The sequence below is a fragment of the Sturnira hondurensis genome, unplaced genomic scaffold (genome assembly GCF_014824575.4).
Source record: "Sturnira hondurensis isolate 20B ecotype Veracruz unplaced genomic scaffold, ASM1482457v3 Scaffold0022910, whole genome shotgun sequence".
Classification (NCBI taxonomy): domain Eukaryota; kingdom Metazoa; phylum Chordata; class Mammalia; order Chiroptera; family Phyllostomidae; genus Sturnira; species Sturnira hondurensis.
Genome location: NW_028095541.1, coordinates 6,047,016 through 6,065,238, shown reverse-complemented (window position 1 = coordinate 6,065,238; position 18,223 = coordinate 6,047,016). Strand labels below are relative to the sequence as shown.

General features: G+C 38.1%; 1 protein-coding gene across 7 annotated transcripts in view; it reads left to right on the top strand.

Moving 5' to 3' along the window:
- ENOX2 (ecto-NOX disulfide-thiol exchanger 2) overlaps window positions 1–18,223 on the top strand; it is a 359,324-nt gene that overhangs the window by 287,302 nt on the left and 53,799 nt on the right. For all 7 annotated transcript variants that reach the window (XM_037037287.1, XM_037037285.1, XM_037037286.1 and 4 more), the window contains 3 exons: window positions 5,719–5,925; window positions 14,974–15,207; window positions 17,648–17,860. In XM_037037287.1, the coding sequence (XP_036893182.1) occupies window positions 5,719–5,925; window positions 14,974–15,207; window positions 17,648–17,860 (654 nt within the window). The remainder of the gene's footprint in view (window positions 1–5,718; window positions 5,926–14,973; window positions 15,208–17,647; window positions 17,861–18,223) is intronic.

Below are 18,223 nucleotides of genomic sequence, written 5' to 3'. Positions count from 1 at the left end.
TAGGATTTTCTTTATATATTTGGGTGCTCCTATGTTGGGTGCATATATATTTATGATGTTAATGTCTTCTTGGTGGATTCTTCCCTTGAGTATTATGAAGTGACCTTCTGGGTCTCTCTTTATGGCCCTGTTTTTGAAGTCTATTTTGTTTGATATGAGAATTGCTACCCCGGCTTTTTTTTCTTGTCCATTTGCTTGGAAAATTTGTTTCCATCCTTTTACTTTTAGTCTGTGATGGTCTTTTGACCTGAGGTGGGTCTCTTGTAGACAGCATATGTGTGGGTCATGCTTTCTTATCCATTCAGCTATTCTGTATCTTTTAATTGGTTCATTTAATCCATTTACATTTAAGGTTATTATTGAAAGGTACTTATTCATTGCCATTTATGTACCTGTGTTCCTCTCCGCCTCTCTCTTTTCCTTCCTTTCCTTAAAGCAGCCCCTTTAATAATTCTTATAGAGCTGGTTTGGTGGAAGCGTATTCTTTTAGACTTCTTTTGTCTTGGAAGCTCTTTATTTGTCCTTCTATCTTGATTGAGAGCCTTGCTGGATAAAGTAGCCTTGGTTGTAGGCCTCTGTTTCTCATTACTTGGAATATTTCTTGCCATTCTCTTCTTGCTTGGAATGTTTCCATTGAGAAGTCAGTAGCCAGCCTTATTGGGACCCCCCTTGTATGTCACTTCCTTTTTCTCCCTTGCTGCCTTTAGGATTCTCTCTTTGTCCTGGAGGTTTGCCATTTTAATGATGATGTGTCTTGCAGTAGGCCTCTTTGGGTTCCACCTGCTGGGGACTCTCTGTGATTCCTGGATCCCTGTGACTTTATCTCTCCTCAACTTAGGAAAATTTTCCGTTATTACTCTTTCAAGTAGGTTTTCTATCCCTTGTTCTTCCTCCTCTCCTGGTATTCCTATTATTTGGATATTATTACGTTTCATGTTGTCTTGCATTTCTCTTAAATTCTCTTCATTTTTTCTGATTCTCTTTTCCCTTACTTGTTCCGTCTGGGAGATTTTTTCTATCCTATCTTCAATCTCACTTATGTGATCTTCCGCCATATCGATTCTATTCTTCATACCTTCTACTGTGTTCTTCAGTTCACAAATTGTATTCTTCATTTCCTCTTGGCTTTTACTGATGGTTTCTATTTCCTTTTTCATGTTGGTATAGTTTACAGAGAGTTCATTGTAGCTCCCCTGTAGTTTCTGGTAGCTCATTGTAAGCTCTTTGAATTTCCTGATAACCAGTGCTTTGAATTCCACATCTGATAGTTGACGTGCCTCTATTTCATCTAACATTCTTTCTGAGGCTTCCTCCTTTTCTTTCATTTGGGGATTGTTTCTTTGTCATCCCATTGTTTGTGATACTCTTCTTGTTGTCCTCCACTTCTTAAATTGATCTGCTCCGGTTTGCTGGGTTTATGGTGTGAACTTCTGTGGTAGGATACCTGTGAAAGTCAGCGGTGCAGTCTCCTGCAGGTATCTTGGTGTTCTCTGCTTCCACCTACTCCTTTCGTTATTGTGCATGTGTGATCAGTTGGGGGGGAGGCAAAATGGTTTATGATAGCAGAAGATTATTTTATGTTATTTACAGACACAGTGGGCAGAGAAGAAATAGACAATCTCTAGGCTATGTATAGAGTTAACCGTGCTCTTCAACCCAGCTTACCACTTTTAGGAAAGGGTGGGCATAAGTTAAGTGTCTTGTTAAGAAGGGGGGTCTTGTGAGTTGTATCTAGAAAGCAATGTGGTTGCGGGTGGTCAGTTTTGAGGTAAGGTGACAGTACAGGTTAGTAACTGGGTGTAGCGCGTCAGTAAATAGAGTAATAGAATTCAGGCACCTGTAAGGTGTTCTAAGGTCCAAGAGATGTGTTATGAAGTATTACTGTTGTACAGAACAGCTCTTATTTACAATAATATTAGAGCAACACTCACGTGATAGATTCTATGTGATCTGTCTAAATGGGGGTTATAGAGCTTGGGTAGTATACCAAAGGAAAGCACGTGAAGTATAGAAAATCAGCAAAACATTGTGGAGGAAAGAGCAGTGGGAAACTGTCAGGTAGTACAGTATACCCAACCAGGACTAAAAAAAGTACAGAAAGAGGTGGGATACAAAGATATTCTTAAAATCAAAAAAGGAGTAAGAATTGCGCAAAAAAAATAATAATACACCTAAAAGAAAACTAAGCAACACACAAACAAACAATCCAACACACACACACACACAAAAGTCAGGAGGAAAGGGGAATAAGCAGAAAATTTGGGAAGAACAGAAGGACTAAAACCGGACAAAAAGGAAAAGAAATGAAGGACAGAGTATTGAAAGATAGAGTAACAATACAGTTTACAAGATGTAAGATTAATTACAAAAGAGGTTGAGAGAGAAAAAAAGGGGGGAAGGGAAAAGACACGCACACACACACACACACACACACACAAACACACACACTCTAGAGAAGGAAAAATATAAAATAAAAGAAGCACCCTTCCTTTGTTGGTTTCAAACTGTCCAAACCGGTTTCTCTGGTTGCAGTGTCTCTGAGGCAGGAATGCAGGTGCGCGCGAGCAGGCTGCGGATTGGTCTGTGGTTGCGCACAGCCCCAGGAGGCTGCCTGTGTCCCACGGAATCTGGCACCGTCCTTCTCAGTCCCCTGCAGGACCCAGGCATTCCCACCCCTCCCCTGGATGGCTGCTGGGTGGTTGGAGTCTAGCCAAGGTCTTAGAACCCCTCAGTTCACTTTCCAATAGAGACTTCTCCACAAAGCCTGTCTCTCAGCCCAGCCCAATCCCAAAAGACCAGCAATGACAGTGTCCTTAAATCCCTTGGGCTGGCGGGCTGGCGGGCTGGCAACGGCAGCGTCCGCAGTTGCCACCCTTTACGTTAACTTAGGCCCACAGGTCTCTGCCGGGTATTAACCTGCCTGCCTGGATGGGGAGGGGGAGTCAGTTCTCTCCCAAGGAGTGTGTTGCCGGCCCACTGGGTGCCAGGCCTCCAGCGTTCACTCTGTCACAGGCACCCCGGCCCTGGATTCAGACGGGGCTCCTGTTTCCCACTTATGGTGCTGGCCCCAATTGCGCGCCAATTCTCCTTGGTACTCACGCTCCTCCGCTCCTCCGGATTTCGCCTGCCCTGGGCCCAGCCCACGGTGGGGCGCAGCCACTTTTGTCCTCACTCACCTTCTGGAGTCCTCGCTGACCTGCAGCTGTCTGGTTCCTCTGTCACACTCTCTGGTCTCCTATTTTCATAAATGTTGGGGAACTGTTGGATGATTATGCTGTTCTTCGGTAGATCCACCCGGATTTTCCACCAGATGCACGAGAGCTGGGTTCCCTCGGTGCTACTCTGTCGCCATCTTAACCCCTTCCCCCATCAAATTCCTTTAAATAGTAGATTTCAGAAGGATCCTGAAACAAGATTTTATTCTAAAGTCTTTGGCTTGAAAACATTGCTCTACCTATATGCATATTCTTGCAAATTCTTTACCTATATAGTCAAAGGCTGGGTTATGTTCCATGGTCAAAACCACATGTCTTCACAGCTGTAGAGTCTTTTATCAATAAGAGTCATTCATTCCTAAACCCAGAGTTATCTAAAGATCTGGATAAAACAAGGAGCTGGGAGTTTAGAAGTCCAGGTCTTAGCTATCACTCAATTCCAGACTTGTGGTAGGGCTTTAGAAATCCCCAAACTGGCAATTAAGAAATCTTAGTTCTATAACAATAACTAATAATAACACTATAATAACTACTATTTATTGGGAACCTATCAAGTGCTAGACATTGTACCACATGCAATATAGATAGTAGATTATCAGTTATCCCACCTTATAAGGCAGAAAATTATATCCTTATTTTAGAGATGAAAAATGAGGTTCTGCCATGGTCAGACAGACAGTAGGTAATTATGTTAATGTTTAAATCCAGGTTTATTTGTTCTAGGTTCATGCTCCTTATATTTCTATCTAACTCGATGACCTTGAATGAGTCACTGAGCCTTACTCAGCTAAGATCATTCCTTTGTAATATGAGTTTAAACCAAGTCAGTGGTTTTCAACCTTAGCTACATATTTTACTTGTGTGAGGAGCTTTGAAAAATAATGTAGAGGCTGCACCCCAGTCTAATTAACTTACATTCATTTGAGTGGGGCCTAGACATTTCTGTTTATTTCTTTGTTTGACTCCAAACTTGATTCTAATGTGCTGCTAGAGTTGAGAATTACTGGACGTGTGTTATCTAGAATCCTTTCCAGTTCTTAAAAACTGAGAAGCTTAAGTCTCAAGAGATTCTAGACCTCATCTTCCCCCTTTAGACTAAAATTATAACCTCTCCAGTTTCCATGACTAAGACATGTCAGATCCCTGCTCCATAGGTTATTTTCTTTTTCTCTTTAAATTTCTCATATGGATCAAAAAACCAATACAGTGAGTTCTTAAAATTGCAGACATTTTAAAATTCACAGAAACTTTGTAAGTTCCCTGAATCCCTTCCCCCTTTTATTGACTAAACAGAAAAACTGATTATTCTCAGCCACACTGATAAGACAAACAGTGGTAGCCAAGTGAGGAAGCTAGAGATGCTGATACCCAAGGAAACTCAAAAATCATCTGCTTGTCAACTCGGATAAGAGCCAAGTGTGGGTTTTGACCTAATCTACAAGTGAGACTCATTTATTTTTGTATGTGAGCTATTATCACTGGTTGTTGAGCTCTCCAGATCTTGAGCTGAGAGAATTATTAAGAGCTCAATGGAGAGAACGGATTACACAAAATCCTTGCAGGTCCAAAACCAATATTAGAAAAACCCTTGACCACCACACTTTGTTTTGGAGGGCTATGAACTATAGGGTTTTGCTTGGAAAATGCTTCAATACATACATGTAAATACCAACAAGAAGCTGCAGGTACAGTGGGCCTCATGTATGAGTGAGTGGAAAGCCCATTTTTTTAATCAGAGGGAGAATCTTTCATTAAGTAGGTTTTTAATGTCTCTTTATAGCCAAATTTATCTCACTTTAGTTAATGATTTCCCAGACAAGTTTACTTTCTCTGCCAGCTTTCATAGTTTCCTCTAAATGCTGCATGGTTAGCTCTCGACCTCAGGTCTCCCATTAAGGAATTTGAGGAAGGGTTCACTGGTATCAAAAAAAACCCAGAAAGGATCATTTGTACTCTGGCTGACATTGTCAATCAAATCATTCTGAGAGGTATAAACATTTTTGTAAATGTTCACTTTATCATTGTCAAATTAATCCTAAAACAGTTCTTTCAGTAAGAATGAACAGAAAGAATATGGTAACTACAAACTGAATGATACAAATTCCAGTGTTCCACTGGTTCTGAGAATTCATCCTTAAACTAAGTGTGATTTCATTCAACTAGCTGTCTTCTTAATAAAAATGACTGAAAACAGAGCATAGCTGACTTGTCACAACAAAAGTAAAGAAGGAAATTAAAGATCTCTGGATGGGACAGACAAACAGGTCTGTGTATTTATCCTGTAGCCATTATGGGCACCAAACTGTTAAATAAAATGATTTTCAGGTTCATCCAACCAATTTGCTATGGAGTGGAGATGAGCACCTTGGGGCCACATGCTTCAGGCACTCTTAGGCAAAAGTCTGGTTGGTACAGTATGGCCATCTCTGGGACACATTAGGTTTCAAAGAGGTTTGTTCCAAGCAAACATTTTAATTTCAAATGTTTTTGCCTTTACATTTAGATCTTCCACCCCCTGCAACCCGAGAACGACCACCAGGATGTAAAACGGTATTTGTGGGTGGCCTGCCTGAAAATGGGACAGAGCAGATCATTGTGGAAGTGTTCGAACAATGTGGAGAGATCATTGCTATTCGGAAGAGCAAAAAGAACTTTTGTCACATTCGCTTTGCCGAGGAGTACATGGTAGACAAAGCCCTTTATCTTTCTGGTAGGTGTTCGATCATGAGGATTGCGCCCAGCAGGCACAATGCAGAGATTGGACATTAGTGTATTTGCATCTGTGGCAGCTAAAGTTAGGGCCTAATAGTACCCCCTCTTGCCTGCAGAGATTTAAATGCATGAATGCTACCATCCAACTTCTTTCTTTAGAGTTATTCAGTAGTTCCACCCTGGCTGGTGTAGCTCAGTGGATTGAGTGCTGGCCTGCGAACCAAAGGGTCACTGGTTGGATTCCCAGTTGGGGCACATGCCTGGGTTGCAGGCCAGGTTCCTGGTAGGGGGCATGCAAGAGGCAACCACACATTGATGTTTCTCCCTTTCTCTTTCTTTTTCCCTTCCCCTCTCTCTAAAAATAAATAAATAAAAATCTTGTTAAAAAGTTATTCAGCAGTTCCCAATTTTCTTTGAGATAACTTCAAGCTACTTACTTGTAAACAGCATCTAAAGGCCTTGATGATCTGCTTTACCTTTCAGCATTATCTCCCAATCCTTCCCTCACATGTGTGTCCCAAGAACACTAAATTAATTATAGTTCCCAGAATGTATCATGGTGTTTTATGCCTTTTCCTCTGACTATTATTACCCTTTCCACCCCTGACCCATCATGCACACATCTTTACACCCTAAAGCTGCAGCCAGTCATAACCTCTTCTGGAAATCTTTTGCTGATTCTCTCCCCATTCTGCCCTAGGCTGATTTGGGTACCCTTTCCTCAGTGATTCCACAGCACTCACTACTTTCTCCTAACATGACACCTATAGCACCATGCTAGAACTATGTCTACATTTGTATCCACCACCAGAGTGTGAACCCTTTAGGGAAAGGGACTATGTTTTATTTAACTTTGAATACCCAGAGTCTACCACATAATCTTGAACAAAATAGATGATTAAAATTATTTATGGAAATCAATTATCTAATATTTGTTGACAGCTAGGCAGAATACTATGTTTCTGAGGATACAGCAAAGACCAAGGTAGACAAGCTTGGAGGGAGGGAGGAGGAGACAGAGAAAGAGATTTCTGACTCCTGGGTTATCAAGAAAGGTAGCATTTGGACTAAGTCTTTGTCAAAGACAAAAAATTTGGATGTAGACAATGGGGCATAGATACAACATGAACAAGATACAAAGGTGGTAAGTTTTGATGAATATTCAAGGAAACAATGAGTAGTGGTTTGTGTACTATGTAGAAATGAAAGGAGGAAAAACATCAGTTGTGAGCACACTTTGAATGACTTATTTGGATCTTTATTCATCAAGTAATAGATAATTGTTGAAGGAATCTTTGAACAAGGAAGATGATTGTTTCTGAAAGAGTAATCTGACAGCTCCGTATAAAAATGAATTAGAGGAGAGAAGAGAGGAGGTCAGTAGACTCCTGTTGCAATAGGCCAGAGAAAAGGTAATGAGGGTTTGGAAAAGTAGACTGGTTACCATGAGAAAAGAGAGGAGGAAGCAGATGTGGAATACTCACATTGAATTTGCTAAGTGCTGTAAAATTTAACTGCTGAAGATTTGACATCACTTAGCAATGATAACAGCATCCTACAATAGACTATTTTAATGAGAATGTAAAGGTTGAAAAGCCCTGAACAATTGTATGTAAAAGACAGCCTGCTGCTCAGGAAGCATCCATCTATATGTCAGTGAAATCAGCTCTCTGGTAACCATCACCTCCTGGAAACATTCTCAAGGCTGCCAAAGGAAAGGGAATCGCAATCAGTGATGTGAAAACAACTAAATTTTGCCATTTAAATGAAAGTTCACAAGTGCTAGAGTTGGATGGCTGTTCCCCCACATTGAAAAAAAAAGGTTAAAACAAAAATCACTTTGAAAAGGGGCTAGAAATGTAGAAATAATAATTGTTTTTCTATTGCAGTTTGAAGAGCTTTGGAAGCTGGTGTTGTGCACAGTATTTTTTGTGTGTTTACACAAAGCTTTCCTGTCGTCATCTCATTTGATCCTTTCCATGATCCTGGAAAAATAGGCAATATTTAATAGCTCCATTTTTCTGATGGTTCCAATTATCAAAGAAAATGAATGGGTATGAAAGTGCATTGTAAACTGAAAGGGGCCCTAGCAAAGTTTGCTTATGAAATGTATGTATTCTTCCTCTTTCTAAAATGAATGTGTGGCAGTTTCAGTGTTACTAGACGTTATTCTTCATAACAGTTTTATTGAGGTATAGTAATTGACCTAAAATGAACTTCATATATTTCAATAATATAATTTTATATTATTTACACACATATATGGCTGTGAAACCATCACTAGAATCAAAATAATGAATATGTCTGCCTCATTCAAAAGCTTTCTTCATGCACCTTTTGTGATACTGTCCTCCTACCCCTCTTAATTGCTCTCCCCAGGCAACCACTGATTCTTTTTATGTCTGATTAGTGTACATTTTCTAGACCTTCATATAAATGCAATTATATATTGTATATGCTCTTTCTTCCTTTGTATAAATCCATATTTCCATGTGGTATCATTTTTCCTATGCTTGAATTCCTTTAACCTTTATTTATTGATTGATCGATTATTTATTTTTTCCCTTTTTACTGAATTTATTAGGGTGGCACAGGTTAACAAAATTATATGGTTTTCAGGTTCATAATTCCACAACACATCATCTGTACACTGTATTTTGTGTTCACCACCCCAAGCTGAGACTCCAGCCATCACCATTTATCCCCCGTTCACCCTCCTACACCACCCTCTACACCACTTCCCCCCAGCAATCACCACACTATTGACCCAGTCCATGAGCTTTTCTCTTTTTCTTTTTTGCTCAATCCCTCTATCCCCTTAAGTCCCCTCAAACCCCCCACTGCCAGAGAGCTGCTAGCCTGCTCTCAATGAGTCATTACTATTTTGCTTGTTAGTTTACCGAATCCTTTTTTTAATAATATAAGTCTGCTCCTGGTGAATTCTTTCAGCATTTTTTCAAAAAAGAACTTATTCTACCTTTCTTTTTGAAAGATATGTTCTCTGGATATAGAATTTTAGCTTGACAGGTACCCCCTCCTTCAGATGTTGCTCCATTATCTTCTTTCTTTATTTATTGTTTTTCGGTTACAGTTGTCCTGCATTTTCCCCATTGTTCACTCATACCCCATCCCCCTAATCCCCTCCAACTCCCACAGTCAATCCCCCCAATTGTCTGTGCCCATGAGTACACTATTGGTGTTCCTTTGCTTGATCCTTCCCCTTCTTTCCTTGTTATCTGCTACCCCCATGCCCCCTCCCCTCTGGTTACTGTGAGTTCCTCCTTTATTTCCATTATAATTAAGCAATTAATTCTGGTTCTGTTTTGCTCATTTGTTTGTTTTGTTAATTAGGATCTACTTCTAGGTGAGATCATATGGTATTTGTCTTTCACCACCTGGCTTATTTCACTTAGCATAATGCCCTCCAGTTCCATCCATACTGTCATGAAGGGTAGGAGTTCCTTCTTTCTTTCTGCTGTGTAGTATTCCATTGTGTAAATGTACCACAGTTTTTTTTTCCACTCATTTGCTGATGGGCACTTAGGCTGATTCCAGCAGTTGGCTATTGTAAATAACACTGCTATGAACATTGAGGTGCACAGGTTCTTTTGAATTGGTGTTTCAGGATTCTTATGGCATAATCCCATGAGAGGAATTGCTGGGTCAAAAGGCACTTCCATATTTAGTTTTCTGAGGAAATTCCATACTGTTTTCCACAGTGGCTGCACCAGTCTGCATTCCCACTGACAGGGTACTAGGGTTCCCTTTTCTCCACAACTTCACCAGCACTTGTTTGTTGATTTATTAATGATGGCCATTGTCACCAGTGTGAAGTGGTATCTCATTGTGGTTTTAATTTGCATCTCTCTAATGGCTAGTGATGTTGAGCATCCTTTCATATATCTATGGGTCCTCTGTATGTCCTCCTCAGAGAAGTGTCTGTTCCAGTTCTTTGCCATTTTTTAACTGGATTGCTTGTCCTCCTGGTTTGGAGTCATGTGAGTTCTTTATATATTTTGGAAATCAAACCTTTGTCTATGGTATCATTGGCTAATATGTTTTCCCGTATGGTTGGTTCCCTTTTCATTTTTTAGATGTTTTCTTTAGCCATTCAGAAGCTTTTTAGTTTGATGTAGTCTCATTTGTTTATTCTTTCCTTTATATCCCTTGCCATAGATGTATCAGTGAAAATATTGCTGTGTGGGATATCTGAAATTTCCCTGCCTATATTTCCCTCTAGAACTTTTATGGTATCATGACTTATATTTAAATCTTATGTCCATCTTGAGTTTATTTTAGTGTGTGGTGTAAGTTGGTGGTCTACTTTCTTTCTTTTTTTTTTTGCATGTACTTGTCCAGATCTGCCAACACAACTTATTGAAGAGGCTATTTTTACTCAGTGTTCCTGTCCCCTTTGTCAAATATTAACTGACCATTGAGACATGGGTTTATTTCTGGGTTCTCAATTCTGTTCCATTGGTCTATTTGTCTGTTCTTATGCTGGTACTAGACTGTTTTGATTACAGTGGCCTTGTAGTATAGTTTGATATCAGGTATTGTGATCCCTCCTACTTTGTTCTTCTTTCTCAAAATTGCTGAGGGTATTTGGGGTCCTAATATGGATCCATATAAATTTCTGAAATATTCTATATCTATAAAATATGTCCTTGGTATAGACTATACTTTCAGGGATTATATATATTTCTATATAATTCATTGCTCCATTATCTTCTTAATTACATTTTTTCTGACAAGAAATATGATGTTATCCTTATCTTTTTTGTTTTTCTGTATATAATGTGTCTTTTCTCTATGGCAGGTTTTAAGATACCCTTTTTATTGCTGGTATTGAGCAATTTAATTATGATGTACTTTGGTGTAATTTTTTATGTTTCTTATGCTTGGAATTCATTGAAATTCTTAGATCTTTGAATTTTTATAAATCTTGGAAAGTTTTCTGCCCTTATTTCTTCAAATATTTTTTCTATTCCCTTTCCTGTCTTCAGTTGGGGCTCCAATTAGGCATATATTATACCTCTTGAGGTTGTCCCACAGCTCACTAGTACTCTGTTTATTTTTTGTTCAACTTTTTTCTCTATATATTTCATTTTGAGTAGTTTCTTTGCTATGTCCTCAAGTTCATTAATGTTTTCTTCTGTAATTTCTAATTTATCATTGATCTTATCCACTAGTATTTTTTAATTTAGACATTATATTTTAAATTCTAGCAGTTTGATCTTGGTTCTTTTTATGTCATTTTATGTTTCTGCTTAATATGTCCCATATTTTCTCTAACTTATTAAGCATGTGAAACCCAATTATAATAGTTGTTCTTATGTTCTTCTCTATTATTATATCATCTATATCATGTTTGGTCCTATTTTGATTAATTGATATTTTCATGTTTATTATGATTTTTCTGCAGATTGGGCAATTAATTTTTGTATTGCATACCAGACCATGTGAATTTTTACCTTATTGGGTACTACATATGTTTTCATCCCTATAAATATTCTCAAGCTTTGTTCTAGGATATAAATAAGTAACTTGGAAAATGTTTTATCTTTTTAAGTCTTGTTTTTTTAAGCTTTGTTCAGCATAACCAGAGCAAGATTTAGTATAGGGCTAATTTTTCTTCATTAAGACAAAACCCTTCTGATTACTCTGTACTGTATAAATTATTAGTTTTTTTTATTCTGGCTGATGTGAAAGGGAACTATTTGCAGCCCTATGTGAAATTCATGGATTGCTGCTGCTAATGCTTAGGTAGTTTTCACACACACATACACATAGACATCATTACTCAGCTAAATAATAGTGGAGGACTCTTTTCAGATCTTTAATTTTTTTCTCTGTGCAGCTTTTTTTCTCTCCATTTTTTCCATACAAACTCTGTCTATGCTTTACTTGAGGTCCACTCCTCTGCTACCTGTGCAGAGGCTTAGATACTCTCCAGGCAACAAACCAGGGAAATCATAAGGATCATTTCATTTGGTTCTTGTCTGTCAGTGATCTCTGTCTTCATTGTCCAATGTCCAGTGTCTTAAAAACCACTGTTTTGCATATTTTGCCCATATTTTTAGTTGTTTAAGGCAGTAGTTACTTTACAAACTAGTGCTGAGAATGAAATGAGACAAACATGTATGGAAGCAGCAAGCTCAGCTTCTGAAACTTTAAAAGTTACTAAAAGCTAATTTTTTTCCATTTTTTGTAAATTGATTTAACTTGGGTAGTACAGCTGGAGCAAAGTGGAGGTGTGGACATCAACCCCAGTTTTTTAATCTTAGGGCTATACCAAGCACCCTACCACTTTATATTACAAGCACCCTACCACTTTTTTAAAAATCCCAAAATACATATCACCTAGGTCATATACCACTTTAACATATCTATTTTCCAGTCCCCCAAAAGTTGGTTCAGAGTTCCCAAATACATCTAAGAAACAATTTTCAGGATTGAAATTGCCAAGCTGATACACTTAAAATTTTGTTAAGAGGGTAGATCTCACATTAAGTGCTCTTACCACAACAGAAGTTTTATTTTGTTCTTAAAAATGAATAAAGTTTATGCTGGCTGGTGTGACTCAAGTGGAATGAGAGTGCTGGCCTGTGAACCAAAGGGTCACCTGTTCGGTTTCCAGTCAGGGCACATACATGGGTTGCTGACCAGGTCCCTGGCAAGGGGCACATGGGAGGCAACCACACACTGATCTTTCTCTTTCTTTCTTTCTGCCTCCCTTCCCGTCTCTAAAAATAAATATATAAAATCTATAAAAAGCCATAGAAAAATAAATAAATAAATAAATAAATAAATACTATTAAAATTCTGTGTGGTGGGGTGACTGACACACTTGAAGTTATTCAAAGAAACCACAGTTTGAGGCCACCTTTTTTTCATTCTTCCAGCCCATGATGCTGTATAAGACTCATTATTTTTTAATTGAATAAATTTGGCATGTAACACTGTATAACTTTAAGATATATAATGTGTTACTTTGATACATTTATATATTGTAATATAATTGCTGATGTAGCAATATTTATCATATTACATAATTATAGTATACTTTATTGTCTGTATTATACTGTGCTTTAGATCTCTGTGGCTTATTTACTACTTGTTACAAGTTTGTTCCATGAAACACTATCACTCTTATCAATACTACTCTACCCCCGATAACCATTATTTTACTCTCTCTCTTTTCTTTTACAGATTTAACTTTCTAGATTCCATATACAAGTAATATAATTACAGTACTTATCATTCCCTGTTTGACTTAATCTCACTTACCATAGGTCCATCCATGTTGTCACAGATGGAAATATACCATCCCTTCTCATGGCTGAAAATTTTTCCATTGTGTCAAAGCACCACATCCTTTTTATTCATTCATCCACTGATGGACATTTGGGTTGTTTCTGTATCTTGACTATTGTGAATAATGCTATGATAAACATGAAAGTGCGTGTTTCTCATCAAAATCATGTTTTTATTTTCTTTGGGTACATACCCAGAAGTGGAATTGCTGGATAGTATGGTAGGTTTATTTTATTTTTGTTTCCCTACTTTTTAATTTTTATATGTTTTTGTTCTATTATAGTTGTCCCCATTTTTCCACCTTTGCCCTCCTCCATTCTACTGTACCCCTCGCTCCCACAATCCATTCACACACTGTTGCCCATGTCCATGGGTTATTCATACATGTTTTTTGACTAATTCCCTCACCTTCTTTCCACCATTATGCCCCTCACACCCCCCCTCTGGCAGCTGCCACTCTTACCTGTTTTCATGTCTGTGGTTCTGCTTTGCTCATTAGTTTATTTTGTTCATTAGATTCCTCTTATAAGTGAAATTATGTGGTCTTTGTGTTTCACCAACTGGTTTATCTCACAGCATAATAGTCCCTCGTTCCACCCATGCTGTTGAAAAAAGTAGGAATTCTTTCTTTCTGCTACATAGTGTTCCATTCTATAGATGAACCACGGTTTTTTAATCCACTTATCTACTAATGGGCACTTAGACTGTTTCCAGCACTTGGCTATTGAAAATAATGCTGCCATGAACATTAGGGTGCATAGGTTATTTTGGATTGATGTTTTGGGATTCTTAGGGTATAATCCCAGCAGTGGAATTGCAGAATTAAATGGCAGTTCCATTTTTAGTTTTATGAAGAAATTCCATATTATTTTCCACAGTGGCTGCACCAATCTGCCTTCCCAGTAGAGTTCCTTTTTCTCCACATCCTCACCAGCACTTGTTGTTTGTTGAATTATTATTTTTGAGGAACCTCCACATTGTTTTCCATAGTAGTTGGACAAATTCACTTTCCTACCAACAATGTACAAGAGCTCCCTTTTCTCCACATTCTTGCCAGCACTTTTTGTCATTTGTCTTGTTAACTGTAGTCATTCTGACAGGTGTGTGGTGACATCTTATTGAGGTTTTGATTTGTATTTCCCTGATAATTAGGGATGTTGAGCATCTTTTCATGTGTCTATTGGTCATTTTGATGTCCTCTTTGGAGAAGTGTCTATTTAGTTCTGCCCATCTTTAATTGGATTTTTTCTTGTAATTGAGTTGATTGAGTTCTTTAGATATTTTTATATTAATACTTTTATAAGATATAAAGTTTGCAAAAATTTTCTCCCATTCTATAAACTTTCTTTTTTTACTGTTCCTTCTGAGTTTGATGTAGTTCCTTTTGTTGATTTTTTGTTGTTATTTGTGCTTTTGGCGCTATAAAACTTGTTCTTGATACCATTACCTAGAGAGCCTCCCTCTGCCAGAGGTAAGATTGCAGATGGATAAAAGGAGCACCTACAGATGAGACTGACTCAACCAATAGTATAGTAAACTGTTATCAGAGATGAGAGTATAATCCCAGTCTTTTGATAGTTCACCTTGCTAGTAAGAGAGGAAATTTGGAGTTATATGTCACTTAAAACTGCTGTAACTGCATCTGAAGCACTATACTTGGAAAGGTATTCACAGTTGCTCACTTACTGGGCTGTTCTTACAGTCCTCTGTCTCCCTCTTGTACACTTAGGTTACCGCATTCGCCTAGGCTCTAGCACTGACAAGAAGGACACAGGCCGGCTCCACGTTGATTTTGCACAGGCTCGAGATGACCTCTATGAGTGGGAATGCAAACAGCGTATGCTAGCAAGGGAGGAACGCCACCGTAGGAGGATGGAAGAAGAAAGATTGCGCCCACCATCCCCACCCCCAGTGGTTCACTATTCAGATCATGAATGCAGCATTGTTGCTGAAAAACTAAAAGGTACTGGAAGCATTCAAGCTTTGTGATTAAAAGAGCTCTTTTTTTTTGGAGAAATTTAAGAAGCATATTTGTAGTTTTGGCATTTATCCTTTGAATTATCCACTAATAGATTGTAAACATTTCTTGTGTTACAGCCTCGCAGAAAGAGGTGTGCATAAAACAACTACAGCATCTGTCGCTGCCACTTGTGTTCTATTTTTTCACTGTCTCAAGGGATGTCACTTTTCTCTCAACACATCACATTTCTAAAAAGAAACAAGTTTTTCCCACTTTCCACATCAAAGAATTTTAGCTGTAATCAATGAGTGGGACATGTAAACACCCCCCTTTCATCATGGATAACAAGTTGATTTTGAATTCTAAATCAGAATAAATTAGAATGATGGAACTTGATGTGACCCTGGAAAACTCTGGTAAGAATCTCCATCTACAGATGAGTAAAAAAGGAGCCCCAGGAGTAGTCAGTATACATTCTTCTTAGATTACTCAAAGACCTAGCTGCTACCAACCAGAAAAGGACTTGTTTAATTGCTTTAAATGATCAAATTATTTCACACAGTGTCCGTGGAGACTACTAGACATTGGTAAATGAGTCTGCTTCCCCTTTAGTTTTGGTTCTTTTTTTCTCTTGAACCATTTTGCGAATTTAACATGAATTGCCATGCCTAGTCTCCTGTATTAGTAGTTCAAATTCAGTCTTTTTCATTCTTTAAGTATGGTTGATTTTATTAGATGAATGCTAGTATTCCATTAATCTTATTGATGATACCAATCCAACTCTAATGATATGAATTTCATTTCTCCTGCTTCTTGTGCTTTAGGCTCAGCAAGATATTGCTAATTGTACTTTCCATAGATCTCATTCACCAAACTTGTCTGCACTATATTACCTAACACAGTGATACTCAGCCAGTGTGCTGCAAGAGACACAGTGGTGTACTGCAAGAATTTTTTCAATTTTTTATTGTTGTTTAATTTTTAAAACATGTAATACGTGACTATTTAGTCAGGGGCACTGACCTCTTTTCCCTTAGATTGTCAAAAAAATGACAAGAGCCAACAAAACAATAGCCATCAAGTGTGAATAAATCAAAATTATAATTATTCTTTATCAGATTAGCAAAAAAATTGGGGGGGTGTTCCACAGAATTTTAGTATTACTTTATGTATGCCATGAGATGAAAAAGTTTGAAAATCACTGGCCTAAGGGATTCACACATTTAAGAAATCCTTTGTTTGGATTGATTTTCCTGTAAGAGAAAAGTAGAAAATAGAGAGTCTAGACTAGGGTACAGAAATAATGGTACATTTTGAAAAACTGGAAAGGCTGAAAGCACTGGTAAGACACCAGTCCAAGGCTGAACTATTCATATAACACCAAACAGGTCAATTAAAAAAATTTTAATGAATTTGTGGGTCATGTGGACCTCAAGCATAATGCAATCAAAATATGGACTATATATAATTAGGAAATGAAAAACTGCTGTAAAAGGAAGACTGGTCTCTCATTATATGTCTACAGTGAGAAAAGGGCAAAAGACAAGAGATTCAAATTGCATGGAGAGATATTCCCACTGGACATAAGGGTTTCTGCCTAGCGAGAGATGTGAAGCCCTAGAACATGCTTTCAATGGGTTGCTAATAGACTCTCCCTCCCCAGAGTTTTTAATAGCAGAATATATAAGTGGCTATCTCAGGAATCTGGACAAGAAGCTGTGGAAGAGCTCTGCTGCTATTTTAACATTAGAGAATAACTCTTTACTAACTGCATAAATCTACCTGGAAATTTTCTCAGGCAAGTGAAACAGAATGTAAAAAAATATAGAAGCACAATGAATTACATCAAAATAGATTGTGATTGGGACTGAGTGGAAGGCCTGGGGCTGTGGATTGAATGCAGGAGTGATGTTATAAAAGGTCAAAGATGTGTTTGACCTTTAGGTATAGTGTTTATACCTAAAGAATTACCCATTTAATTCCTTCTTAAAGGCTCCTTTCAACACTATAATTTCAGACCAAGGAAAAAGTTACTATCAAATTCATGTTAAACTCAAGTTTACTTTTCCTTACTAAAAAATAGTATTATAGACTTCTGAAGTTTTCTCACTGCTAATTCATGTTACATAGACAGGTTAAGGAATTTACAATGTGTGAAAACTATATCAGTAAAGAACTTTTTTGAAGGAAAGAATAAACAATTATCTTTATGAAAATTCTTCATCACCTACAACCAGTCTACTTTATGAGTCTTTCATTTTTTCAGTCTGTCTGCCTGCTGCCTGTATGCACATGTATGTTCATACACAACTCCTCATCCTTAGTAATTCAATTAACAACTACTGCCAAGAAGTCATGGTGGCCTCCTTGCCAGCATGTTGGGAACGTAGATTGGGATTTGGTAACATTTGATGATTCTAAAACTAAATTCTATTTTTTTCAGATGATTCCAAATTCTCAGAAGCTGTGCAGACCTTGCTCACTTGGATTGAGCGAGGAGAGGTGAACCGTCGGAGTGCCAACAACTTCTACTCCATGATCCAGTCGGCCAACAGCCATGTCCGCCGCCTGGTGAATGAGAAAGCTGCCCATGAGAAAGACATGGAAGAAGCAAAGGAGAAATTCAAGCAGGCCCTTTCTGGAATTCTCATTCAATGTGAGTAGAAATCAGAGTTCTGCTGAAAAGATGAAAGGGCATTTCACTTAGTCACCACTTTTTATGCACAGGAGCCAATCCCACATAGCCATTCTGTGTCAACAGGCAAAGTTTCTCATTACCTTATGCTCTCCTTAAATTGCCAAATGCCTGAGCTCCAATTTCGCAAGATACATGTGGGGACCTCCTATGTTTTTTTTTTCCTCTGGTATATCTACCTCAGCTTCTTAGAAACAAACAAAGACACTTAGGTCGAAGTCCTGTGCTTTGACTTTGGCTCATTCTCAAGTTACAAGCAGCCTCAGGCCTCAGTGAAAGTCTGGTATTTCATTGCTGAAGTTAATATGTAGCATCAGCCCTGGC